Source organism: Notolabrus celidotus, chromosome 4 (assembly GCF_009762535.1).
Source record: "Notolabrus celidotus isolate fNotCel1 chromosome 4, fNotCel1.pri, whole genome shotgun sequence".
Lineage (NCBI taxonomy): Eukaryota > Metazoa > Chordata > Actinopteri > Labriformes > Labridae > Notolabrus > Notolabrus celidotus.
In genome coordinates this window covers 13,828,249-13,854,629 of record NC_048275.1, presented here as the reverse complement: position 1 = coordinate 13,854,629, position 26,381 = coordinate 13,828,249, and the positions used below count along the sequence as shown (strand labels likewise).

General features: G+C 39.2%; 3 protein-coding genes across 3 annotated transcripts; 1 reads left to right on the top strand and 2 right to left on the bottom strand.

Moving 5' to 3' along the window:
• The first annotated feature begins 8,031 nt into the window (after positions 1-8,031).
• Positions 8,032-12,464, top strand: vdac2 (voltage-dependent anion channel 2). Its single transcript, XM_034681635.1, is given in 13 exon segments — positions 8,032-8,071; positions 8,074-8,097; positions 8,204-8,235; positions 8,237-8,254; positions 8,779-8,887; positions 8,890-8,930; positions 9,062-9,114; positions 9,912-10,116; positions 10,118-10,140; positions 10,963-11,053; positions 11,056-11,115; positions 11,209-11,266; positions 11,495-12,464. Coding segments are annotated over 13 exon segments (846 nt in total). The 3' UTR covers positions 11,587-12,464.
• Positions 12,465-13,566: 1,102 nt separating this feature from the next.
• LOC117811714 (neurofilament light polypeptide) lies at positions 13,567-17,435 on the bottom strand. The gene is given in 14 exon segments (XM_034682147.1): positions 13,567-14,264; positions 14,267-14,452; positions 14,455-14,544; positions 14,547-14,795; positions 14,798-14,962; positions 14,965-14,988; positions 14,991-15,167; positions 15,170-15,360; positions 16,107-16,182; positions 16,185-16,224; positions 16,308-16,384; positions 16,387-16,450; positions 16,452-17,095; positions 17,098-17,435. Coding segments are annotated over 14 exon segments (2,250 nt in total). The 5' UTR covers positions 17,210-17,435; the 3' UTR covers positions 13,567-14,109.
• Positions 17,436-20,311: 2,876 nt separating this feature from the next.
• comtd1 (catechol-O-methyltransferase domain containing 1) lies at positions 20,312-23,464 on the bottom strand. The gene is given in 10 exon segments (XM_034682298.1): positions 20,312-20,611; positions 20,730-20,863; positions 20,945-20,999; positions 21,422-21,540; positions 21,788-21,832; positions 21,835-21,892; positions 23,196-23,267; positions 23,269-23,284; positions 23,286-23,313; positions 23,410-23,464. Coding segments are annotated over 10 exon segments (735 nt in total). The 3' UTR covers positions 20,312-20,458.
• Between the last annotated feature and the right edge of the window lie 2,917 nt (positions 23,465-26,381).

Sequence of the window (26,381 nt, the reverse complement as noted above, 5' to 3'; positions counted from 1 at the left end):
TTTGACTGATTCTAACAGAAACAAAACACTCAAATTGTTTTGTGGTAGTTCCTTTTCTCATGCGATTTCTCTGTGCAGACATGACTACAATGAGTGTTTATGCAAATAAAACCACATATGACATTAACAAAATACATTTTGTCTGATCTTACAGAATGAAGAGGAAGTCACATACAGTATTGTTAGTCAAAAGAAAAAAACGTCAAGAAAGGTAACTGTCGTCCCCTCTCTCCCTGCTCCTCTCATTCTTTTCCTGTCGTCTGCTATCCTACTCAATCATTGCACACAAATAGATTTGATCATTAACAATTCACATTGCAATTGAACAAAGCAAAAAACATTCATGTCTGTCTTTTATCTTTTTAACTGTTGTAGTCAACTCTCAGTGGTCAGATGTGTATGATGTGAATGTGGTTCAAAGCTCTGAGGTTTCTACAAACAGAAACAGCAGCAACCCATTTTCACACAGATAATGCTTCTTCCTCTTCTTCTTCTGCTGAATTGCTTTCAATCTGCAAGTAAAATATTTTCCCTTTGTGCAATTTTGGTTCAGACTTATAGATCAGCTTAGCTATCAGATGGAGTATTCCAAAATTTGATACATATGCTAAAGTTATCTTTTGGCCAAATGCACCGATGTGCCTAAATTCGGCCTCACAGGGCCGTTAGTGTTGTTGTTTAGTTAATCTTCTTTCCCCTAAATGTTGTGTTTTTTCTGTTCTTCCTTTTTACAGGTGAAGAAAAAGCTGAAGATGTAATATATTGCGATGTAGCTCAGCAAGAGTAAAATCTACATGTTATTTCCCTAACTTCCTATTTACCTGTCTATTTTATCAGCAGCCGCTTTTGAAATGACTGCAGCAATGTGTTGTCAGCTTTTATTGTACATATATTACAGTAACTTACTTCTTGTTTTAATTTTGGGGTTTCACTGCCTCTTGAATATTTTTATCCTCCTACGCACAACTGTGAGACGTTTCGAACAAGGACTGACCTTAACTTGTTTTTTAAAGGTGACATATCATGCAAAATTGACTTTTTAATGGTTCTTTACCTGAAATATGTGTCCCTGGCATGTCTACAAACCCCCCGAGAATGAAAAAAGTCCATTCTGCCCCTGTTTTGATTTCTACACCTTTCTGTAAATGTGTGTGAAACGAGCCGTTTCAGACTTCCGTGTTTTTGTTACATAACAACAATATCCGGTCTGTCACGGAGTCAGAGCTCGGAGCTTGTTCAGCCCATAGACTGTATAAAATAATACTGAATCCCTCCCCCGTTTTTCATTCCCTGCACAAATGTGTGCTAACAAGGAGCTTAGGAGGGAGGCATGCTAGTTGTAGGCTGTCTTAATAAACACAAAGGTCGGTTTTACTCCCCACGTCTGCAGATTTGAAGATCTAGTGGATGATTTGTATTTATCATGGATAAGTGCTAGCGCTAGTTAGCATAGCTACATAGCTACATGTCGTAGCTGTAGCTGTGTACCAAGACACACGTCAACATACTGACAAATAAAACAACAAGAAACTCAGAATCTGTGACCAATCCTTCAGAAAAGGCCCCGCTGCCTTTCTGGCAGAGGTCGGTTTTACTCCCCACGTCTGCAGATTTGAAGATCTAGTGGATGATTTTTATTTGTCATGGATAAGTGCTAGCGCTAATTATAGCCACATAGCTACATGTTCATAGCTGTAGCTGTAGCTGTGTAACAAGACACACGTCGACATACTGACAAATAAAACAACAAGAAACACTAAATCTGTGACCAATCCTTCATAAAAGGTCCTGCTGCCTTTCTGGCAGAGGTCGGTTTTACTCCCCACGTCTGCAGATTTGAAGATCTAGTGGATGATTTTTATTTATCATGGATAAGTGCTAGCGCTAGTTAGCATAGCCACATAGCTACATGTTCGTAGCTGTCTACCAAGACACACGTCTACATACTGACAAATAAAACAACAAGAAACACTAAATCTGTGACCAATCCTTCAGGAAGGTCCTGCTACAGGCGCCTCTCCGTCAGGATCAGATTCAGAGGGTTGAAGTAACGCGATCTCTGAGCAGCCGTGTATATTCAGCCAACATGTAAACATATAACCAACGTGCTGGAGAGCCGAGGCACATCCACTTCTGGAGGGGGCGTGGTCAGAGGGAAAACAGAGTGTTCTGAGGAGGACTGAAGAAGATGACTTTTCAGGCATGCCAAAATCTGATTTCAAAGTGTTTTTTTGAGCATAAACTTTAAAGACTGTTTTGGGGACCTCTTAGACCAATATATATTGATGAAAAAAGCGTGATATGTCACCTTTAAAGAGTGGATGTGTGTTCTGCACAAGCCGCAACCTCCGGTCTCAAAATATCCCTAATACAGACTGAAATTAAGCAACAAAATGTGTCAATTGTTTGTGGTTATACGTATATGTATGCCTTTAACAGCTACTGCCTGGTAGGGGTTAGACAAAGTGAGTAACATCAACTAGCAGAAACTGTTTGTTGACACTTTGCATGGAAAGCTTCACATTTCTTAAACAACAGAACTAATTTTTTCTTCAGAAAGCACTTCTTACACAAGTACAGGACAGACTCAGAGAGAGATCAGAGGTACCACTTTGTCTACAGGGGGCGCTAAAATACATGCAAACCAAAAGTTCCTCACAGAATCTTTAAACATGAATGGAAATAAATAAGAATCAGCAAGTGGTCCTTTACATTCACATCACATGGTCACAAGTAGATCAGAATCCTTTTATGACCCCACTTTTTGGAAACCTATGGCCTATCACAGACTTATAACAGGACTGTTCATCTAAGCTTTCCTCTCAAACTCACTGGCCTTAACAGCGATTACAATGGTCATGCTTCAAGTTGCATGTTACAATGTTACAATGTCACAATGTCATTTAGCAGACGCTTTTATCCAAAGCGACGTACATACGAGAACAAGAACAACACAAGCAAAGATCTAGGCAAGAGCATGTCTCTCTCATATAATGACTATAGCAGATGATGTAGATGACAACAGTCTTTGGTTGTAAGATTCTTGTCAGATATATCATCTTCAAGATTTTATGACATTTTTTGAAGGTTATGACTGACCATACTGATCAAACACTGATCGCATTTGCTGTTAATGTTTGATTAGCCTAAAAATAATGAGGAAGTAAGTAATAATTATGAAAAGTAATGAAGAAGTTTATCACTATGGTGTTTGCTTTGATAAGCATGTCATAATCATAACCAATAATAGATTATTGTTAAAATAAGCACATACATATTAATAAGATAAGATAAGATAAGATATACTTTATTGGTCCCCCATTGGGGGAAATTCTTTTGTTATAGCAGCTTACAACACGGGACAGGGGAAAACAACAATGTACTAACATAGTTAAAAAATATAATAACAATAATAATAGCAATGATAAAGGTAAAATAGAATAGAATAAATATGGCAACTATTACAGATGTAATATAAGAAATATAGATTAATAAAACAGAATAATGAACCTTTCATATATAAAACCTTACTTTCATTACCAGTGTCATTCTATAACATCAACATCTAACACACTAATTCATAAAAAGTCCTCTACTGCCACCTCAGGAGTTTTACAGTACCACCAAGCAAGCAGTTAATGGGCACAAAATTACAGTCTTTAACTATTGGCTGGCAGATATAACTACACCTTTTTTTGTTGATTTTAACATACACACATACAAATCAGCAGTTAAAATATTATGGGGAAAAGACACTGATTAAGGGATTACTCTAATTATCAATGTCTGGAAACCACAGGGTAGATAATAGTATGTAATGTAATCTGATGTAATCCAATACAGTCTCATCCAATGTAATTGTTGCAGTTAACTTCACATGGTTCTCCTTTAACACAGTCTGAAGAGGAAGAAAGATCCAATACGCTCAGGAGGAAATTCCAGGTCCCTATTTCTTAACCATTAAAACAAAATAAACACAAGCATAGATAAGTTTATTTAGATTAACATTCTCTATGTATTTCATAATCCTCACCAGTTTGTATACCCTACCAACATATTTTATCATGTGACATTAAAGACCTTTGTTTTGGTTTCCCAGTGATTCACAACTGTTAGAAACATGATTCAAATACATTTTAGGTTAATTTTCTCCTTGTAGATAGATTTCTGAATGTAATATGGATTAATGAACATCTGATTTTATAATGCGCCCCAACTCAAAACAGTTTTCTCTTTTTACTCATCGGTCTCATGCTGAGAGTTTGGCATTAAGTTATTAAGTTCTGTGGTTAAAACAACAGACAAAGGGTGCCAGAACCATAGACTGTGTAAGGGCCAGAACTCTGTAAAACCCAGCTGATACACATCAATTGCTTTCAGTATGACTCATGTTGTAAATGATGTGATTTTTAAGCATCTTGCAGTATAAATGTGGACTACACAGTGAGTAGCCTATTTCACCTGCTAGCTGAAGCAGAAGTTATAACTACACAATTAAATGTGACTTGGATACTATAACTGTATGCATAGTTTTTTATACTTATTTTCAGATGAAGGTTGTTTTGGCAAGAGAATCTTAGATTAGATTTTTTTTCAGCAGTTTTTCATCTCTTCACTTATGTTTCAGGTAGCTGTCCCAATAAAACTTAGCTGTAGCTGTTCAAGTTGAGCAATCAATTTACTCCTCATTGTTAGCAGGGCCGGCCCCTGGCATAGGCAGTATAGGCAAATGCTAGGGGCGCCAGCATCCATGGGGGGCGCTGCTAAATGAGTGAGGAAGAAAATTTGAAGATAATAGGAAAAACAATATTGTTTTATCTAATTTAATTTGGATTAAATTGTGGAATGATGCCAGTAAACATTTAAAAGCTTGTGATTCACTGTTGGCTCTAAAAAATAATTGTATGCAAATCATTTTTTTAAGTCTTTAGGTGTTCATGATTTACTTGTTTTTGTCTTGTTGTTGTTTTTTTCTTTACACCTTGGAAGCTGTTAGCTTAATTAGATAGAAAATGAAGGCTAGACTTAAATACGCATTGTGCTTCTGCCTTTTCAGTCATCACTTAATACATTACTGTTGCTGTTTAAAGTGTCTGCACTGTGAAAATTATTGTGTTTAAATTCTACTACTATTACATTATGCGTTTTGAAATTGTACTATTATTTTCCTGCTAAATATAAGTGTTATTACCATTTTATTAATGTTCTTTTAGAGGTCATATTTATTTTTTAAAACAAAGGAAACCTTTAAAACATGAAGCTGGATGTCAATTGTCTTTAAGTGTATATGTGATGTGATTGTTGGAATTTGTTATAGTACAAGGGGCACCAGTTAAAATCTTGCCTAGAGCACCAAGTCAGTTAGGGCTCTGATAGTAAGTGATGGAGTAGTATGCTATTTTTTCAACACTGGCTTTGGAGAAAGTGGTTTTAACACATTTTCCCATAAAGCTATATTAAGAACATCTGCTGCTAGGCTGTTGCACAACAGTGGTTTCTCCATCCAGTATTTCCAGTTTAACTGAACAACTTTTTAAAAGAAGAAAACAACAAGGCATGTAAGACATAAAGCTTGTATATACAATAGATACATAAAAGCAGAGAGTAGGAATATTTCAAAGTATCCTGATAGCTAGCACAATGACGCAACCAGTGAGTAAAACATTTTTTTAATCAGGCACACTTGTGGCCGCCCTGGGTCCTGAGGCGGGATGTGATAGGTCTGCTCTTTATTGCAGTGCAGTCTCCTTCAGCTCGCCCTCCAACCGGTGACGCCTGCCTCGGCCGTGCGGTGTGAGGAACTTCTCAGATAAGTGACTTTAGTTTACCGCTAGCCCCATCCTCTACTGGTAAGTGACCTGTTTATTCCACGGGACACCCATACTTAACTCTTAAACAAGCACAAATGATGGTTTGACCGGACTTTACAGACACCGGTACTCTGCAGGCTAGCTAAAGTAGCTTAGCTAGCTTCCCTCAGCATGCTGCGTTTGACACATGCCAAGTTTAAGCTAGGAGGGGTTTGCTTTGCATTACACGTCACATGTTGCACATGAAGAAGGAGGTATTTTGCCAGACAACTACCCTTAAATGTAGCTCACATGTCACTATTTAACCATTGACTTCCTTATCTGTAACCTCCCCATGGCCTAGTTAGCAGTAAATAGGTTACAAGCTAGCTGATAATGCTAATAAAGTGGTTAATTATCGCATCTCGGTAAGTGGTATTTGTAAGTCATTGCCACGCCTAGCTACTCCTGCCAATTCACGTGGATGAGTAGTTCTAACAATGGCCAGGCTTGAACTAGGCTCCCCTTAGTGCGGTTAAATGGCTGATCTCCCACTCCGTAACCTTGTCCAGACTCTAGTTCAACTGGGACTGTCTGAGTCTGCACCACTGAAGTGATGCTACTGTGCCAAGAAGAGTTTTCAAAGTATTTAAGCAGACCCAGAAGGTGGAGGGAATTTGGGTGGAAGGATGTTGTATTCTTTTTTTTTTTTTTTGTCACACCCCAAATTGAAAATAAGCAAGTTGGTACTCAGCAGCAATGTTGGAGACCATGTGGTCAGCTGATGTCAATCACTCACATATTTCCTGGTTTGTGTGTGAAATTGAAAACATTCTGGGATAGTGTTATTCAGTCTTTGGAGGATATTCTGTGTTTACAAGATCCCAAGAGACTACCGGATTGTGTATCTGGGCTTGATCCCTAATGACTTGATCCCTAAAGAGAATATCTACCTTTTTTTAAAATCTTGATTCTTGCTTGATAAAAGGCTGTCACAAGAAACTGGTTAAAAAGTGATCCTCCAAGTCCAGGACAGTGGTTGGCCATAGTGGAATAATTAAATTCCAAGGAAGAACTGACACATTACCTGCATACTAAAGCACGGACCTATGATCAACCAAGGGATAAAATGAAAAGACAGGTGGTGATAACTGTAAGTGTGGAAAATACTTGATTAAAAAAAAAAAAAAGAAGCAATTTAGATATTGAGAAGGCGCCCCTTACTATATTTACGTTGTTTGTGTATGATTTATTGTGCTTTATGTTTAATATTGGAAACAATCAAATACAAAGGGAAAAAAAAAAGTAATTTAAACAGACATCGTGATAGACAGAACTCAGACTCTTGCCAAGAGCAAGTAAATACTCTCAATACTTTCCAAGCCAGGATAAGGTGTGGTACAGCATTTTCTGACCAGTACAGTAGACACAGGAAGACCCAAGAGTCTGATCAGCCACGGGATAGCTGTGACATTTTGTTTTTTAAAGCTCGCCTAACTTTCCACTCAACAGGTTTCAAGTAGAACAATACTATCCTCACTTCAAACCAGCTTGTTTTGTTTGACTTTAAGATTTACCTTCTTGATAATACTTTGCAAATATGTTGACCCTCCCTCTTATGTTGCAGGTCAAATTGACCCTTTTTAAAAGTCTATTTTAGGCAATATGTGTCTTCCAAACCAGCTAAATGCAGCATGTGACAGTAGAGGTGTTAATTTATCAACATCACTTCATAAAAAATTTAAATCAAAATGTAAAATAAAATAAACAAAAATCTATGTCATGTAAAAACTATTGTATTTATATTTAGGGCTTTCCAATGAACATTAAAAAAAAGTTTAACATTAACTTTAATGAAAAACAGTGAGTTATCCTCATTGAACCATGATCTGTGAGAATTAAATAACACCAATGGACAAAATCTTGATTTTTAAAAGGTTAGTAATGGAGTTAAAAAATTTGATTAAAAAAATGCTTATTGGGATTTTTTTGGGTTGACAGTTGAGTAAATAATATGTTGCTGCTTGTGCACAAAACACACTCATAATGCAATTTGTAACAGTGTGGCAATTGATTACTGTAACCCTTCATGGCATTATATAAATGCATTAAGCTGTTGAATTAGCATAACATGTCTCATACTGCGTATTGTAAATTTGAATGTGTTTTCAGTTATTGCTGTCTGACACATACGTGAGGCCAATGCAATGATGATTGTGTTTTGATTCTGTCTTTAGATATCATGGCTGTGCCTCCCTGCTACGCTGACTTGGGCAAATCTGCCAAGACATCTTCAACAAAGGCTATGGTAATTTTCTGAAAAGTTTGGGGTAATGCTCTTATGTTAATGTTCTGTACAGCTTGGTCTGGTATTGTAGAAGTGATTTGATAAAAAAAACAATTGCTCTCTCCAGGATTCGGCTTGGTGAAGCTCGATGTCAAGACAAAAGTCAGCCAGTGGAGTGGTAAGATCATTTGTTATAGATACAGAAATATTGCGACACCATATAGTTTTTTATAGGGCGATGTACATGTTATAATCTGAAATTAAATGTAACAATTATCACTGTTTGTGGTATTTTCTGGCCAGCAATACAGGTAGCCTGCTGCTAACCAGAACAAATAGGTATTAACTTAAGCAACCGCCAACCCTGTTGACTGAAGGATGCAAAAAAAGTGAACACGTACTCATAATCAAGCGTGAAACCATATCAAATTTGTGCATCTTGTATGTCTTTTATTGACCAACGGGTAGAACCCTTATAATCAAAAATCATACCAAACCAGAGATTTGCAAACACCCAAATTGATAGCAAATAATTCATTTTCAAATTACTAATTGTGTTCATCCATCAACATAAGATAAGAGGCTGCTTTAATGCCAGTAAATAACAAATAAAACTCAACTGTCGAATGAACTATCTTGTATTTAAGGGATTTTTTTCTTCTTCTTGTGATTCTTCGTTTCTCTGACATTGTCCCTTTTCAGGAATTCAAAACTGCTGGTTCCTCCAACACCGACACCAGCAAAGTTGCGGGTAGCCTGGAAACTAAATACAAGAGGTCAGAATATGGCCTGACCTTCACTGAGAAGTGGAACACGACAACACCTTGGGAACAGAAATCACTGTTGAAGATCAGGTATGTTAAAATATTCAACATTTCTGCACCCGTTAATGATCAACATGTCTGAAAGGTGACCGTCTCCTCAGGGGCAGGACGGTACAGTGTTTGTTACAGTTTTTAAAGGTCTTTGTTGTTGTTTCCCATAGATTGCTAAGGGCCTGAAGTTGACCTTTGACACAACCTTCTCGCCAAACACTGGGTAAAGATGATGTTGTGAAACATGACTTGAATTATAAGTTTAGTTTCATGTGGAATTTTACTTCAACTCACGAGTCTACACACTTAACATGATCTGCTCTGCCTGTGTCCTTCTCATGAGTCATGTTGGCAACCTGATCTGTGTCGTACATGCTTGAGACAAGTGTAGTTAGCAGCCGTGTGACCCCCAGTCCAATATGGACCCCCCAGTCCCAATATGGAACTAGTACCACAATCCTGTGATTGGCTGTGAGGTTAAGCATGTCTTTCACTCTGTTTTTTTTTCATGTTTGTTCTCATAGAAAATACATATTGTATAGTGTTCTCAGGTGATCATTCATGTATTTACTTTCTCTGGGGTGTAAATTTTGAAGAAGAAGGCAAATCATATGACCTAGAGGAAGTGTCCTCTCGAGTGTGGGAGGTGGGTGAGTTGGAGTTATGTGACAGTCTGACAGTGTCATGCTCAGACTGAGAAATAAACAGCAGCAGGGGCTGTGTGGTAGGCTGGACTTCTGAGTCACAGTAGTTTCAAAAGATCCTAATTCAAAGGCGACAAAATAGTTTGAAGTGGTAGATCAGCTTTTCAGTCTTCCAGCTGCTGTTTTTATTCTTTGAGAGATTTATTAACTGTCAAATCACTCATTCAGTTTCATACATTTTGCTGATATGTATGTATTACACAGACTCACAGAAACGCAGGCCTTCATGACTTCTTTGTGTTGATGTAACATTCAACATGATGATGAATCAAATAACTTTAATTGAGTTTAACCAAATCTGTTTTCTCACCAACAGCAAGAAGAGTGGCAAAGTTAAGACCGCCTACAAGCGCGAGTACGTCAACTTGGGCTGTGATGTTGACTTTGACTTCGCTGGCCCCACCATCCACGGAGCCGCTGTCGTTGGCTACGAAGGCTGGCTCGCCGGTTACCAGATGAGCTTCGACACTGCCAAATCCAAGATGACCCAGAACAACTTTGCCATCGGGTACAAGACAGGAGGACTTCCAGCTGCACACCAATGTGTAAGTACAAACATAGAGGGAAAAAAAGTGACATGATTTAAAAGCTAATGAGTCAAGATGGCCACATTAACAATGCCAATCAAAAGATCTAATACAAACAAATACAAATATTAATGCACAGCTCATTATCTGTGGTGACTGACAGAGTTGGCTACATGGCCTTCATGCTTTCACAGTGATTGAAATCAGAAAGGCTCAGGTTCTTCCTTTGCTGTACTATCCAAATGGATTTACTGTGGTTACCCTGTGAGTGGCTGATATGATAATGCTGCAGGGAAAATAATGGACATTGATTTAGCAAGCAAAAAAAGTTGTAAATGAGAAAAAAAGTAAAATGTCCATTCAAAGCTGCAGCCATTATACTAAAAATGTGGTCATTTCATTTCATTCATATGCCATCACTCCCACTTAACCATGTGGGAAAGTTCACTGGTTGCCAAACTCTCTTAATACTTACATTGTAACTAATCAGTCCCACCCAAAGGGTTGGTTACTGATCCCAAATGATCTTATTGGGATTGACTTTTCACTTGAATGGCAGTACAAAAAAAACAGCTAACAGCTTACTGTACTGTCGTCATGCACACTCGGAGAAGTTGGCAAGTGGCCATTCCTCTTAGGCCGACTGGACTGATTATCTGCCCACTTGGCAAATTGATCCCTAAATCATGAGGTAAATGGTGCTTCCAGTGGAACACAAAACTAAACTAACCGGATCAATGTCTCTCCAACCTCATGACGAGACCCTCCAAAACACCTTCATTCATAAATGCCTGAAGTTTTTCCCTGTGGCGTGAGATTTTATGCTCATAATTTTTAAAGCAATGACGGCTCCGAGTTTGGAGGCTCAATCTACCAGAAGGTGAGCGACAAGCTGGAGACGGCAGTCAACCTGGCCTGGACCGCTGGGCAGCAACAGCACACGCTTCGGCATTGCAGGCCAAATACCAGCTGGACAAGGATGCCTCCGTCACCGTGAGTAGTGCAGAGAACTTTCAGAGATTAAAAAAAAAATGAGACTCTGAGTAATCGACTGAGTTTTAACGCTTGTGTTTTAATGTCTCCACAGCTAAAGTGAACAACAATAGCCTTATTGGTGTTGGGTACACCCAGACACTCAGACCAGGTAGGTTGTTTTCCTGCAAGTTTTCAGACAGCTAATGGATGTTTTTTGAATGTTTGTCAATGAAATAACAAAATATCCCCTTTTTGAAGCAGTTCTTAAATCCTCCACAGTCTCACACACAGTTATTCCAATTTTAGTTTTTATGACTTGACCTAGAAAAGTTATTTATAGCAAGACTCAGTAGTTTACCTTTTCTACCAACACTAATGTGGCTTCTTCTTTCTCCAGGTGTGAAACTCACTCTGTCTGGCCTGGTCGATGGCAAGAACATCAATGCAGGAGGCCACAAGCTGGGTCTGGGCTTGGAGCTGGAAGCCTAAGCTTTCCTCACACTGCAAGGGACTAGGGAATATCAGAAGAATCTGGCCTTAAACGTATGCCCAACTCAAACCAGCAAGGGGGGGATATCTTGGAGAGATCGGTTCAAAGGCTACTACACCAACAAACTCGCTGGGTACCACTTCAAGGCTGGTGCTTCTGTCCTGGGTACATTTGACCTTTGTTGCTTTTTACTTTGTAGTTGCATCTGTTCAAGAGACAGTTGGTGACATAATTTATAAATCATGTCAATGTTCCTGTCCAGCACTGCCATAATGAAATCCAATACAACCCCTGTGTGTGTCGTCAGCTCTGTGTGGCTATATGGTGAAAACCCCAGACACTTGTTTTTCTTATGAGAACATCAGTAGACGGTGTTATGTGGTGAGCGTTGTCATACCTTCTATCTTGCATTATAATCATGACCATCTGATATTCCTTCGTCATCTACAGTTTTATTTGAAACCTTCAATACACTAGTCTTTTTTCTGCTATTATTTAAATCCTGCTGCACCCTTCCGCTTCATGCACACAAGGACAAACTAAAGCTCTGTAAAGTCTTGTTTCGTGCCGGCCATCAGGGTTTGACGTTGTGTTAAGCTTCCTTTAAACTGAGCAGTTTTTGGGTTGCTTACAGATGGGTCTGTACGCTTGGCCGACCAGGCAGAATACCTCTTTGTTATTTTTTGGGAGAATGGGAGCTACATAACCTACATGTTCACAGTAATGCCAAACGATCATTGTCTGGAAGAGGTGTAACATACAGTGTGCACTCTTGGGAAGTGCTTCCCTGTGCTGGGCAGAGACAAAGCCCACTGGAAGTGTTGGAGGTCCTTATGTGTATGTATAAATTTTCAATAAAGTCTTTGAACTCCACCTACTCATTTTAGTATGTGATAATGAAGTGGCACTAACAAGTCATTATGAGCTTGTTCTATGAATATTAACCTTGCAGAAGTACTGCATGTATCAAATATTAAGATGCCATTAGTAATATCTAAAAATGCACGAATGGTATTAATGAAACGGCAAAAACTAAAGCCACGTTACTAGCTCTTTATAGAAACCTCTATTTACATTTTTTTAGAGCAGTTGTGCAAAGGTCGTCTTCTATTGAAGGTCTTTGGCGAGCTTCCTTGAATCTGAGATTTTTGGATGTTAATGGTTGATAAAAGGGATGCACAACTGCATCCGAAATACTCTCAGGTGTCTTTGTTTACACTCAGAGTTTGGAAGGAAGAAGGTAGAGGTGCCTGCACTCTAAATTCTGTTTTGAATGTCCCAGGTGTTTAGGCTTAAAACCTTTCATAGGTAAAGATTAAAGGAAAATAAAGACAATTAAGAAGTAAATCTAAATGCAGCCTACAGGGGAATTTAGTTTAAAGCAACAGAATGGACTCAAAAGTGGTCGAGAGACGACTCTTGACAAAAAACAAGCTTACAATTTTCTCTAATGAGCCAACTTTAGTAAACAAACCTTTGGGAGTAGGTTGAACAAAAGGTCTTCAGAGGATTATTCTGATAACAGGAAAACGGATACATAATGGATAAGTTTTTAATTGGAGATCTTGCGGATAAAATTAGATTTTTCATCTTGGAGTCGTGACCCACGTGAATCATGGATGTCCTTTGAAAACAAGTAGAGGGTACAAGTTGAGGAGCTGCAGCTTCTTTTGGCTGATGCCGGTCGCTTCCCTGAAAGGTAAGGCGAATACCTTTTAATTATTTTGTAATGTGTTTAATTAATTGATATATTACAAGGGTTCGTCTGTGTGTGCCGAGCCATGAGTCACCTTTTTGTGCAGCTCTTCACAAGTCTTCAGCTGGTCTCTGTATGACTCATTACATTTATTTCCTCATTTAACTAAGAGTGGTGAGGAAAGAAAGCATCTAATGGTAGAATAATGTAAGGGATCAAACAGAATCCGCATATCTGTGGAGGTAGATATTCACACAATACTCAAGAGGATTTTTTTGTTCATTGTATTTATTTCTCATCACATAGCAATGCAAACAGACAAATTAAACCTGGCTTTTCTACATTCATGATAACACTGGTGAGTCAAAGGTTCTTCATAAACATCACAACTCAATCATAAATGATTTAAAGTTCAAGGTGAATCGCTGCAAGCATTACAGGAATCATGCTCTCCTGTAATGTTCGTTCTGGAGACAGTGCAGTTTTGTGCTTCCTCCTTCGTTGCTCTGCTTGATGCATTGACTTTGCATATGTGCTGAATAAGCCATTCCCTGTTTGAGCTTCTTTGTCCCTGAAGTGTGCCCATCAAATGCTGCGTCATTCTTTAAAGGTTGAAGGTCCTTTGTTCCTCTACCTCAGCAGACATCCCTCTCTGTTTGGCTCTCTTAACTTGCTGCTTTACTGCTCTCAATCTTCTCAGGCTTTCCTTCAGGTTTTGTCATATTCTCTGAGACTTCACTCTGCTTGGATTTTTGATCCTTGCTGCTACTACTCTCCATCTTCTCAGGCTTTCCTTCAGGTTTTGTCATTGTCTCTGAGACTTCACTCAGCTTTGATTTCTGATCCTGGCTGCTACTGCTCTCCATCTTCTCAGGCTTTCCTTCAGGTTTGTAATTTTCTCTGAGACTTCGCTCAGCTTGGATTTGTGATCCTGGCTGCTCTCTGCTGCCCCCTGCTGTAACTCCTTAATACCTGCATCTGTTTCTCCTTTGGTGAAACACTTTGGACTGCACTGCTCAGCTTTTTTTCCTCTGCTTCAGGAAGACCTTTCACATTAGATACTGGAGATGGCTCTTCTTCTGGGCCTTTATTGCTATCATCTTTACCATTTTGGAGGCCTATTGCTACTTTATCTGCACTTTTTGCAGCTTCAGATTCACTGATTTCTTTGGCGGTGCTTGACTTTTCTCCTTGTCCTCAGGTTTGAGTGTTGTAGATGAAGACAGTGAAGCCTTTTCTGAAGTATCCTCCATCTTAGCAGCAGAGTGCTCTTAACCTCTGCGGTTTCTGAAGCCAAAGATGGACCTTTATCTTTCTCTTGGACACCACTGCTTAGCTCTGGAGTTTTGTCTGATCCTTTAGACACATCGACCAAAGTTTCCTCAACAGGCTTAGTCACTTGATCTTTCCCAGGGTGTCCGTTTTCAGCATCATCAGTTTTCTTCTCCTCTGCAGGGACCTCTGGCTTTACATCCTCTGGTTTTGAAGAGAGGTCTTTAAGAACCACAGCGTCTTTTCGCCTTGTGCGATTTCAGCTACTTTTTGATTTAACTCATGTTCTTCTTCCTCCTTCCTCTCACTTAATAAAACGTCACTTTCAGTGTTTTCTACTTGGTCAGCTGCTTCAGTCTCCTCTGCCTCTTTGCTTATCTGATCTGTAGCATCATCATCTACCTCACAGGACTCTCACCTTCATCTCCATTACTAAATCTGTGACTTGATCCTGCTCACTATCAGGCACCTGCTCACCCTCTTCCTCTCCACTGTCTTTATTACCGTCCTCTTCTTCCTCACTGCCCCCTTTATCCCTTTTGGTACACTCCTGTTCGTCCCTTCCCCCCTCCGTCTCCTCAGATCCGGTCTCCTCAAACTCAGACATCTCTATTCCCTGGTGGTCTCCGTTATGATCTCCTCTACAAACTTGTACTGTGGCTCGGCTCGTCTGTGCGGAGCGCCCGGTCTGCTGAGGCAGGGCAGGGTGTAAATGGGGGACTGGTGGTAGATGTAAGGCAGGGTGATGTTGGAGTCTGACATGGAGGAGAGGCGAGCTTCCTCACCACAGAGGAGTTTCCTGCAAAAAAAGGAGACATATTTACCACACTATATTAAAACTGAATTTATCACATTTACTACACTGCTTAATCCTTGTCATGATTTTATACCAAGTTCCAGCCAATGCCAGGGCAGTCATATTTTCATATATTTTATCACAGAGCTGTGGTTATACATCAAACGTCAAAACCAAATCAACCCCTGAATAGCCCAGCTTATTTCACTTCTGCCTGTTGACACTGGCAAAAACATTAGTATCCATCTCAGGCAGGTGTTTGAGAGTTGAGAAATAAGTACAGTTACTGAACACAGATGTAGAGCACCCTGAGGAGCTACTGGGGCCAATTTTAGTTATACAAACTTATCATCACATAACTATAAAAATATGTTAATTACGTCTTGCTCGCCCTGTCTGGATTTTAATAGTTTGCACCACCTGCTCACTATACATTATCCTCTACTTAGAATACTTCTGTTCTTTGATAATGTAGGCTTTATGGATCACTGAATGAGAAAGGTGGAGGATAGAGACCACTTTCTTCAACCACTTTTCACTCCCCCAAACTTCAGACTACATTACTTCATTTTTAGCATCGTGTTGCTGAACCAATCAGAGGCCAGGATGACGGAAGCTTGACAACAATTAAAAGGAAAAACCACAAAGGGAGACTCAGCAAAATATTGAGGAAATCATGATTTAAAACCTCCAATGAATATACCCTTATTATATAAATGTACATAGAATCTCTGGATCGTCATACTTTACCTGAAGACATGATCTCCACATCCAAAGCCATCTTCACGTTCAACAGGTCCTGGTATTCTCGCAGGTAACCAGACATGTCAACTTGCAGCTGATGAGCTCGTTTTCAAGTTCTTTGATTGTGTTCTGTGATCAGAAATAAGAGAGAATTTTAATCATGCACATCACATGAGCACTGAAAAAAAAGTCGTATTCAGAAAAAGCCTCACCTGGTAATGTATCATTTCCTCATTGTGGCGATCCTCCACTTCATGCAGCTGCTTCTCCATCGCCTCTCTGGTGCCTTAGCGCAGTCCAGCTCGATGTTCTTGGCCTGCAGGCGCCTCCTGTACTCCTGGATCTCCTGCTGGGTCACTTTTCAACGCCTCTCTCTTGCTCTCAGCGGCATCTGTAAGTTTTGCAAACTGAGATCGGAAAGTTTCTCCCACCTGCTGGAGGTCTGACATGCTATGACCTTCCAGCTGTGCTCTGATGCCCCTCAGTGCCGCAGTGACGCCAGGGTCGCCAAATCCATGTGCCTTGACGCTCACCTGCGCATTCTGGATTTGGTCAAACATCTCAGAAACTTCGGCCTCGTGGTTTCCCTTGAGAAAGTGGATTTCGTCCACAAGAGTCTGCACCTTCTTGTCCAGGTGTAGCTTAGCTTGATACGCGTCATTGATGTCCTTCTTGAGGAGCACAATACTCCTCTCTGCATCTGATCTGCCGAGCGCCTCCTGTTCATGCTGTCTTTTCAAATTGCACACTTCGTCCTCTAAATTCTGGTGCTCTATTTCAATCTGATGCTTCTGATGAGAGATATCCTGAACCAGCTCTCTCAGCTTCCCCAGCTCCGGTCCGTACTCCTCCTCCAAACAGGATGCGGGTTTTGCTTTCCCTCTGATCTCCTCGATCTCTCTCTCCAGCAGCTGATTCTGGCTTTCCAGCTGGTGCACCTTGTGTATGAAACCTGCAAGACGATCGTTTAAACCATGCATCAAATCTTCTCTTTCAACCCCAGACTCATGCTCGTGGACGTGGCTCTGGTATCTAATGCTGCGCGTGTTGCTGGTTTGTATTGTAAATACTCATCCTGAGGGGCTCTGCGTGAGAAGCTGAATCTGTTATCCATGTTGTATCTCGGGCTGGCGTGGTGGACGTCCGATGTAGAGTTGCTCCTCGAGGACTTTTATAACCATTGCCATCTGCACGGTCTGCAGAACGGAGCTGTCCGCGGTGCTGAAAAGGTGTAGCATCAGCTGGTGCTTTAATGAGAGCTTACACTACATTCTGTCGCAGAGAGCGGTCACGTGACTGAACGGAGCGCGTGTATCAGTGATCAACCCTCTGAATTAGGCCTATTATTTTTTTAGCAGTGGTAATAGTGGTTTGTTTTTCAGAGCGTTTAATACATTCATAAGCCTTCTGCTTTTACCAGGCGACGTAAGACACCATCAACCTGCTTTACTGCAGTGAGCATGTGACGTCATCTGTCTTTCTACTCCACCTTTCTTTGGTAAACCAGAAAGAGCTCCAGAGGAAAAGCTGTGATTTAAGTTATGAGGCTTTTTTCAGACACAGATATTTTCAGCAGTAGATTGGAATTCAATCCATGTATTCAAGTACTGCAGCATACTATGATATAATTCTGAGGTACTTGTACAATTAATAACATTTAATCATGGATCAGTGGCCAACAGATACCCTGGACTTCCCTTTCTCAACCGTTCTTGCTTGGTTGTTGGTGCCAAATCTAAATCTTTCTCCTCCTGGGCCCAGTTTAAAAAAAAACTTAAATCTGGATCAGAATGATCTGGATAGGATTACATCATAAAAAATTGGGTATTTTAAAAGCAGAAATGGGATCCTGATCCTACAAAAATGGGATACGGATTGGTAATCCAATCCTGCCCAGAATCCAGATCAAATGTTGATTTTGGGTATTTCAAAACTCTATAGTGGAGATTATTATAGGTTCGATGCTAAAAATCAGGATTATCCTGATCCCACTGGAAAGGTGGATTCAGCGTGGATTCAAGTGGATGTAGAGACATGTAGGACACATTTATCATTCATCATTCTTTTATTCAATGCTTGCATAGTAAAGCAACACAGGCCATACTTAAACAATATCCATTCTAAATTAAATACTTCAACATTAAATAGTTTCAACTAGAATTTGAAAAACTTTTACCAGACGTCACCTCTTATGGGGCGGTTCTACCCCTGAAGAGTGGGGGCCCTCTTGCGTGTTGTTTATCAGTGACCGGGGCAATTAAAAACATTAGTATGCTGATAAAAAAAGTGTTTTGTTTGAATTTATTGTTTTTATCCCAAACACACATTTAATATACATACCAGGTTAATGAAATGTATTACTTTGACCAACAGATGCTGGTCTATTCAAAGACTGCAAATCTAGATTCTGTAATCCTGATCTTGTGGTATCTGGATCAGAATGATCCTATCTGAAAAGCTTTTGAGAAACCAGGACAAGATCCATAAGATCAGTTTTATCTGGGATAGCAAAAAAGGGACTACAAATTCTGGATCATTTTGATGGCCCTGGAGATTCCACTCTTCTTTTCTTCCCCCTTTGTTGTATGTTTCTGTTCTTGTGCTTGCTCTTGTGTGTTGGTGTGCTCTGCCTCTTTCCAGGTTTCTGGTCAGAAGATGACTAACTTCATCATACCTTGCATTCTGCAGGTGCTTCTTCACTGTGGCCATTGAATGTTGGTCTTCACCATAGTTTCTACTTTTCCCTTTATCTCAATATCCCTGAACACTTTTGAAAAACAAAAATACACCTGTATGTATACCACATAAATGATTCCCTAACAGATTCTTTGAAAATGTTTTCTGTTTTAAATTAATATCAACATGTAACATGTAACACTGGATGATGGAGGTGTAGAACATGACCTGCCCCAGGAGCTGCTGATCATGTTCTACACCTCCATCATCCAGTCTGTTCTGTGCACCTCCATCACTGTCTGGTTTGGCTCTGCAACCAAACTAGACAAACACAGACTGCAACGGACTATAAGGACTGCAGAAAAAATCATCGGTGTCGACCTGCCCCCCATCCAGGACTTGTACCGGTCCCGGGCCAGGAAACGGGCAGGTGGCATCACCGCTGACCCCTCACACCCTGGACACAAATTCTTCAAACTCCTCCCCTCCGGCAGGCGCTACAGATCACTGTGCGCCAAAACAACCCGCCATAAGAACAGTTTCTTCCCCCAGGCTGTCACTCTGATGAACACTAAACCATAACAGTGTCATACCTGTCAGATAAATACTCTCTGTAAATATACATGTAGATATACAATGCAACAATTCTCAAGCAGAATTCCATATTTCTATTTTTTGTATTATTTAACTTCTATTTTATAATGTAAAACTACCTCTGCAACTCACCACTGCACTTTATCATATTATTTTAGCCTGTACATATTAGTCAAGCCTATTTGTTGTTTCTTTGTATTTATAGCTAAGGTTATTGTTATTATATTTTTATTTTATTTTTTATTGTAGTTCTTATTCTTATTCCTATTCTTATGCCTTGTACAAAGAGAGCACAGTTTACCAAAGTCAAATTCCTTGTGTGTTCAAGCATACTTGGCGAATAAAGCTGATTCTGATTCTGATTCTGATGTAGATTATTTTCTTTTAAATCATGTAACAGTAATGTAATGCTGATAAAGGTGCTGGCAGTAGCTCAGTCCATAGGGACTTGGCTTGGGAACCGAAGGGTTGCTGGTTCGAGTCACAGTATGGACGAAGTTTGGCAAGTGGACTGGTGGCTTGAGAGGTGCTGGTTCACCTGCCTGGGCACTGCCAAGGTGCCCTTGAGCAAGGCACCGAACCCCCAACTGCTCGGGGTGCGCTGGTTGCCGGCAGTATCCTCACTCTGACATCCCTCCCTAAGCATGTTCACTGCATGTGTGTGCATTTGTGTGTATATACCAAAAAAACTGAATGTGTAGCATGTCCAAAATAGCATGAGTGAAAAAATTGAATTTCCCCCCTGGGGATCAATAAAGTACCTTTAAAAAAAAACTTTGGTTTAATGCATGAAATATAATTTGGGATTTCTTCATTTTCTTCACATTTTAACTGATCTACTTAAAAATCTTTGGTCAATGTTTACAGGAATATGACGCCCCTTGATGAGCTGTGATGTCATCTTCAACTGCATTGATTTCAGGTCATCTTAGAAAAGACAGTAAACTGAGAGGAAGTTATAATGTTTATTCTGCTGTAAAAAAAATATTCACTGGATGACTGCTGCAGCTCTACAGGAAGCAATTCCCTTCAGATCAGATATTTTTTTAAAGAGAAAATAGTCAGCTTTAGGATGAAAGCTGTGAGGCGTGATTTAACGTTTAATGGCAAGGGTGAGCCCATCGCCCACAGTGAGCATGCTCAGATCAATCCTCTGGTCTGTGTGTAGCTTTCTATTAAGAGCGTCCAGAGCCTGCGAGGTGAAGTCTTGGGGAGAAGGATTGACAACCCTTCCGCCCCACAGCACCTTTGAAAACAGAAACAACAGAGGTGTGTGATTCTGTATAAACAGGTTGTGAACTTCTCAATACCACAACAGGTGTTCTCTGACTAATTCTCTATCTGCCTTTGTGAACTGTACTCACATTGTCGATTGCAATGACTCCTCCTTTGTGTATGAGCTCAAGGGACTTCTCATAGTAGTTGTCATAGTTGGATTTATCAGCATCGATGAACACAAAGTCATATGTTCCAGCTTCACCCGCTGCTATCAGCTCATCTAAGGAAAACAGTCAAAACTTGAAATGCAACCCAAAGTTATTTCATCAAGAACAATTAATGAGATAAAAGAATATCTTACCTAGTGTCTGTAAGGCTAACTGATGCCGTACATCAATCTTATTTTCAACTTCAGCCTACAGAAAAAAAGGTTAAATTGAGCTAAGGAGAGATACAAGGAGTGTAAGTGTTTTTTCTTCTTTCAGTTGCTTTTTAAAGACAGTGTCAGGGAAGGCTCAACCAGGGATTGATTTTGCTGTTTGACTTTGCAACTTTAAGTGACAGTCTCCTGAGCAGACACCTTTTTACCGTCTCAGGCAGAATAAGACATACCGACAGAAAGTAGATGTACAGCTTGCTATCTGCTGCACTATTTAACTGTGACTGAGGTAACAATCTTCTGAAACTTGCACATGAGCTTCATTTTGTAATGCAACTCACATTTATCAACTTATATAATCCATGATGAGTTTCGTTGACAAACCTCTGTATTAACAGAATCTTCTTTGATCAGATGTAGATAATGTGAATAATGCCAATTGGACAGACATGTTCTTACCTCAGCAAATAAAGGTCTGGCGATGTTTATATATGTTTCTTCGCTTTCACAAGCCACTACACGGCCATTCTCCGGCATGGCCAGAGCCATGCTCAGTGCATTGTACCCAGTGTACATCCCTGCACAGGAAAAACAAAGTTATCTTAAAGTGCCTGTAAAGAATTTTCAGGTTGTGTTGATGTTTGTGATCTTTTCTCTTTAGATAATCCCTGGATATTCATAGTGACATATTTTAGTACTACAAAGTAAACTGCATTTATTCAGTATATCATACTTCATCTGACCTCCAAGGTATTCTTGTTCTTTTGAACTTTTCCCACTGTAATGAACATTTCTACTTCCTGTCTCCTGTTTGATCTCACTCACCAATTTCAATAGCTTTAGTTCCGTTGATCAGCTTAATGAGGTTGCCATCAGCTGGGCTTGTTCACTTGACACCATCATCATGCTCCATTGGTCCTGAAGGGTTAACTGGAATAAAAAAATACATAAATAATGAACACACAATTATTTAATATTGTATGGTCTGCCTTAAAGGATGGACAGCATTTCCTGGTATTCCTCAGCAGATTGTTGCTGTATTTTCTTTCACTTTGCTGCCCTCTAGTGGTCAAACTTCATACTGCTGAGAGCCAGAGATTTTAAGTGAGGTGATAGTCTTGTTCTTTGTTTGTTAGATTTAGATCTATAAAATAAAATGATACACAAACTAACCAAATTAAATACGAGCATGCACGTCCTTAACAAATTTTAAAAGTATCAAAAGTTTTCACTGATTTCCAAACTTCAGAACCATCAACTTCAAAGCCACAGCCATCTTTAGTTTTTAGCCCGGAGCACCAGATGACCAACCAGCCATCCTCTGACCTAAATAACCAGCTGATGGCTTCAGCATATTGATACATTTCAATGTGTGCCTGTCCATGCTAAGCTAAAGATGATCAAACAAATTCAAAATAATCTTATAGGGAACACTTTGTGAAATAAATATATGAAAGTGGCACTGGCGCTTCTCTTTAGCCGGGTCAGATGACCTGCAGCTAGCTGGTGGTTGAGGAAGATCTTGAAACTTTACTAAAGTAAAAGTAATAAAACAACACTGTAAGCATAATCTAGTTAATATCAAAGCCAATGGTTTGCAATCTCATGCAGTAATTTTCCTTTGATAGTACTTTAATTTGGCTGATAATCAGAAGTTCTACAGTATTAACCATTTTGTAAGTCAGATACGATATGTAGTATCAATTCGTTTTTTGATATTGCATGTGTCAGACTGAATTCTGCTGATGTCGTGTAAAGTTAGAGCTATTTTTAAGTAGTTAATGTGTGTTTGTAAGTTAAGTTAAACACTGCAGGTTTGTCAAATGAAGACAAATATTGCAAGAATCTGGTCCTTATTGTCCTATATAGTTTAAACAAGTATAATTTCAGTGTAATTTTTTTTCATAACCCTAGTTACTCTAATACTGGAAAATATTTGAAACTAGGTGTTTGCCATCACTAGACTAAAGAAAAAACAAATCCTTATTTCAGAGCAGAATACTAAAACCAAGTTGATAGACTAATGTTAAATTAACTCTAGCTGCATGTCATATGATCAAAAGTTAATTCAAAGTAAAATATTTGCTCATTAAACATAATCAAGATAAGTGCTTGAGTAACAAGGAAATGGTTATCATTTTTGTCAGATCAACAGAAGTTCTTATCACTGTCCCTCATTGAAGCCCTTTGTGCATTAAGGTCAGCAGGCTCTCTGATGTTGTGTTTCTCTTACCAGTCGAAGTTTGGTGAGCACCGGGTGCTCCCTCAGTGAGTTGTTAACGACGTACTGCAGCACAGGATCGTCCCTTTCCACCGCTGTGGTTTCCCAATCAATCCAGAATTCCCCACACCTGAAAGACCAGAGACAGAACAGTAGCAAAGTAATACCAGCAATAAAAGAAACTTCAGTGACCTGCCTGATTATACACTAATCCATCATCTCATACCTGATAGTGCAGCAGCCAGGGCAATGCAGAAAAGCATTTTAATACTGGTCTCCATTGTGTCCTGGGTCTTCTGCTTTATTAGAGGAAGGAAATCATCTAAACCTCCACTGTCTGTCCTTTTTGTACTGTTAGTGTTTGTTTACTGTAACCTTGGAGGGACCAGCTTATTGATTTTTAAGTATGTTGCGTAAGTAGGACTTTTTTGCAAGGACTAATACTGTTTATTTTATGTCAAACAGGAAAGTTTGTGTTTGAGCATTTATTTTTCTGAAAGTTGAAAGAAAAGGCAAGGCAAGGCAACTTTATTTGTATAGCGCATTTCATACACGAGGGCAACTCAATGTGCTTTACATGAAACATTAAAAGCATTGGAAACATTCAGACAAGCATAAATGAACATAATTAAAATGACCAATATAATAAAACAGAAAAGAAAAGGAAAATTACAAATATATTAAAAGTAAATTTAAAATTTGCATCTAAAATGAGTTTAAAATGAGCTAAGATAGGAAGGCAGTGGCAAATAAAAAAGTCTTAATCTTTGATTTAAAAGAGGTGAGAGATGGAGCGGACCTACAGATTTCAGGGAGTGCATTCCATATATGTGGTGCATAATGACTGAACGCTGCTTCACCATGTTTCGTTCTGACTCTTGGGACTGAAAGCAGACCATACCTGATGACCTCAGAGGTCCAGATGGTTCATACAGTAGCAGCAGAGCAGCAATGTATTTTGGGCCTAAACCATTCAGTGCTTTATAACCATCAGCAGGATTTTAAAGTCTATTCTCTGACAGACAGACAAAAGATGGAATTACTGGAAATCTATGAGAAAAGAGGAACTTTTTTTGATTTTCTGAAGCCATCATTTTCAGAACACTGCAGCATTATATCACTTATTGTAGAATCCATACAAACACTTCTAACTGTTTTAAAGTGTGTGTATTCCATTCTGTTTCTGAATGCACCTTTTTGTTAGCACTGTACTGCAAACACTGCAATCTTTAAGATTGACGTGGATTTATTTTAGTAGAATATAAATACCTTCAAAGACCAATTTTCTGGGTGTTAGAAATAGCATAATTTCAGTTTTTACTTAAGATAACAAATTGAATATCTGTCCCTCATTATAAGAGTTTGAAAAGCCCCGGAAAGGATCTCCACATCCCTGTCTGCTGTATTTACATTAGCCAGACTGTCCGGTGGCAGAGTGCAAAGTTCATCATGAAATATTTCAGCTGTGTTTGGGGTCCAGATAGATTTACTGCAGCACTCCAGAGTGTTTGATTTGACTAAATTCACAGTGTTTTTGTCTAGCATTATCCAATACTCTTAAAGCTAAAGACTCTGAAAGGTTATGAGAGTTCCGGACTACACAATCTTTTTGTCTGTTACGATGGTCACTCTGTCAGTTTAGCAAAGATAGGTACTTAAACAGGAAAGAGGAGAACGAGGTCTTCTGACATGGGTCTACTGGGTCTCCAAAATATAAACTGAAGGGAGACCTCGCTTTTAGGCCCCGTGTCTTTGGAACAGCCTCCCCTCCTCAATCAGAGCCGCCCCCTCTGTCGACTCTTTTAAGACTTGCCTCAAAACACACTTTTATATTTTAGCATTTGAGTCCTCTAGCCCCGAATACGTTTCAATCCCTAATGATGTGCTTTCCTGTTGTCTGTTTATCTCTTTTTGTATGTATTGTACAGCACTTTGGTCAGCTTCTGCTGGTTTTTAAATGTGCATTATAAATATATTTGACTTGACTTGAATTGATTTAAATTAGAAACTCATTGAAAAGGAAAGTTAAATGACTCTTGTGTTAGTATTTGTTGCGCTTTTCTTTCGCCGTTCCTCCTTTACTCTAATCTGGTGCAGAACTCTGCAGGAGCCATATTTCTAAATGTATTTAAAAAGCTACCAATGAATACATTTTTTTTAAACATCAAATAACAAATAAAACTAAATTTCTCAGAAAATTAACACAACATTGGACATTAACCAGCTTGATACAAATAATTTGAGAACTTAAGACTTAAGACAGAACCATGTTTGAAAAAATATCATATGACTTGGATTTGAATGTTATAGCTGGATCCATGTTCCATCTGGTATAATTGGAGGAGGCAGGGCTTGTGACTTTTACTGCTGGCAATCAGAAGGAGGATCTATAAATCTTTTGGCTTCATAGACAATGAACACTTAAGGCGTCCATTTAAATATACAGTCTGTGAGAAGCACAATGATCTTAGATTTCAAAATATTTATGTTTTCATGCTTATGTTGTTTAATGTCATAATTTAAATTGGGGTATTTTCTAAAAAGGTATGGCGTTATGGAATGAACCTGATTTTGGATCTACAATTAAATGTTGGGCATACAGGTACCCTTCGGGTCGTCAAGAGGTCTGAGCCAACTTCGGGCTGCGACTTGACACAGGAAAGATTCAATGTGTGAGTCTTAATCCTTGGGAAGAAGTTCTGAGATGAATCGAATAATTTAAGGGTTTATTTTGGTTAAGACAAGATCAGTTGTGATTCTGTGTCTGGCGGGACAGTGAGACTCTGCAAGTTTCAGACTTCAGAGCAGCGAAGAGGGGTTGATTATTTAATAATCCCTCATAATTTAAATAAATAATAAGACCCAACACTATTTACTATGTGCGTCAAGTGACATAAGTACACAGAGAGAGAGAGTAGATCAAATATAACTGGCCGCATATAAAACGTAAATGTTCCAAGTGTTTGATGTGTGTTTTTGTTGATTGTTAATGGTCTGGTTTTTGTTTTTAATTCTGTAAAGCACTTTGAATTGCTCTTTGTATGAATGGTGCTTTATAAATAAACTTGCCTTGCTTTGCCTTGCCAATGTAGCTAATGTTAGCTACAGTTAGCTTACTTTAAATAGCCTATAGGCTGTATTGGTATGTAACTCACATTCATTTAATCTCAACGTCTTTCTCCCATGTCATAGCTGTAT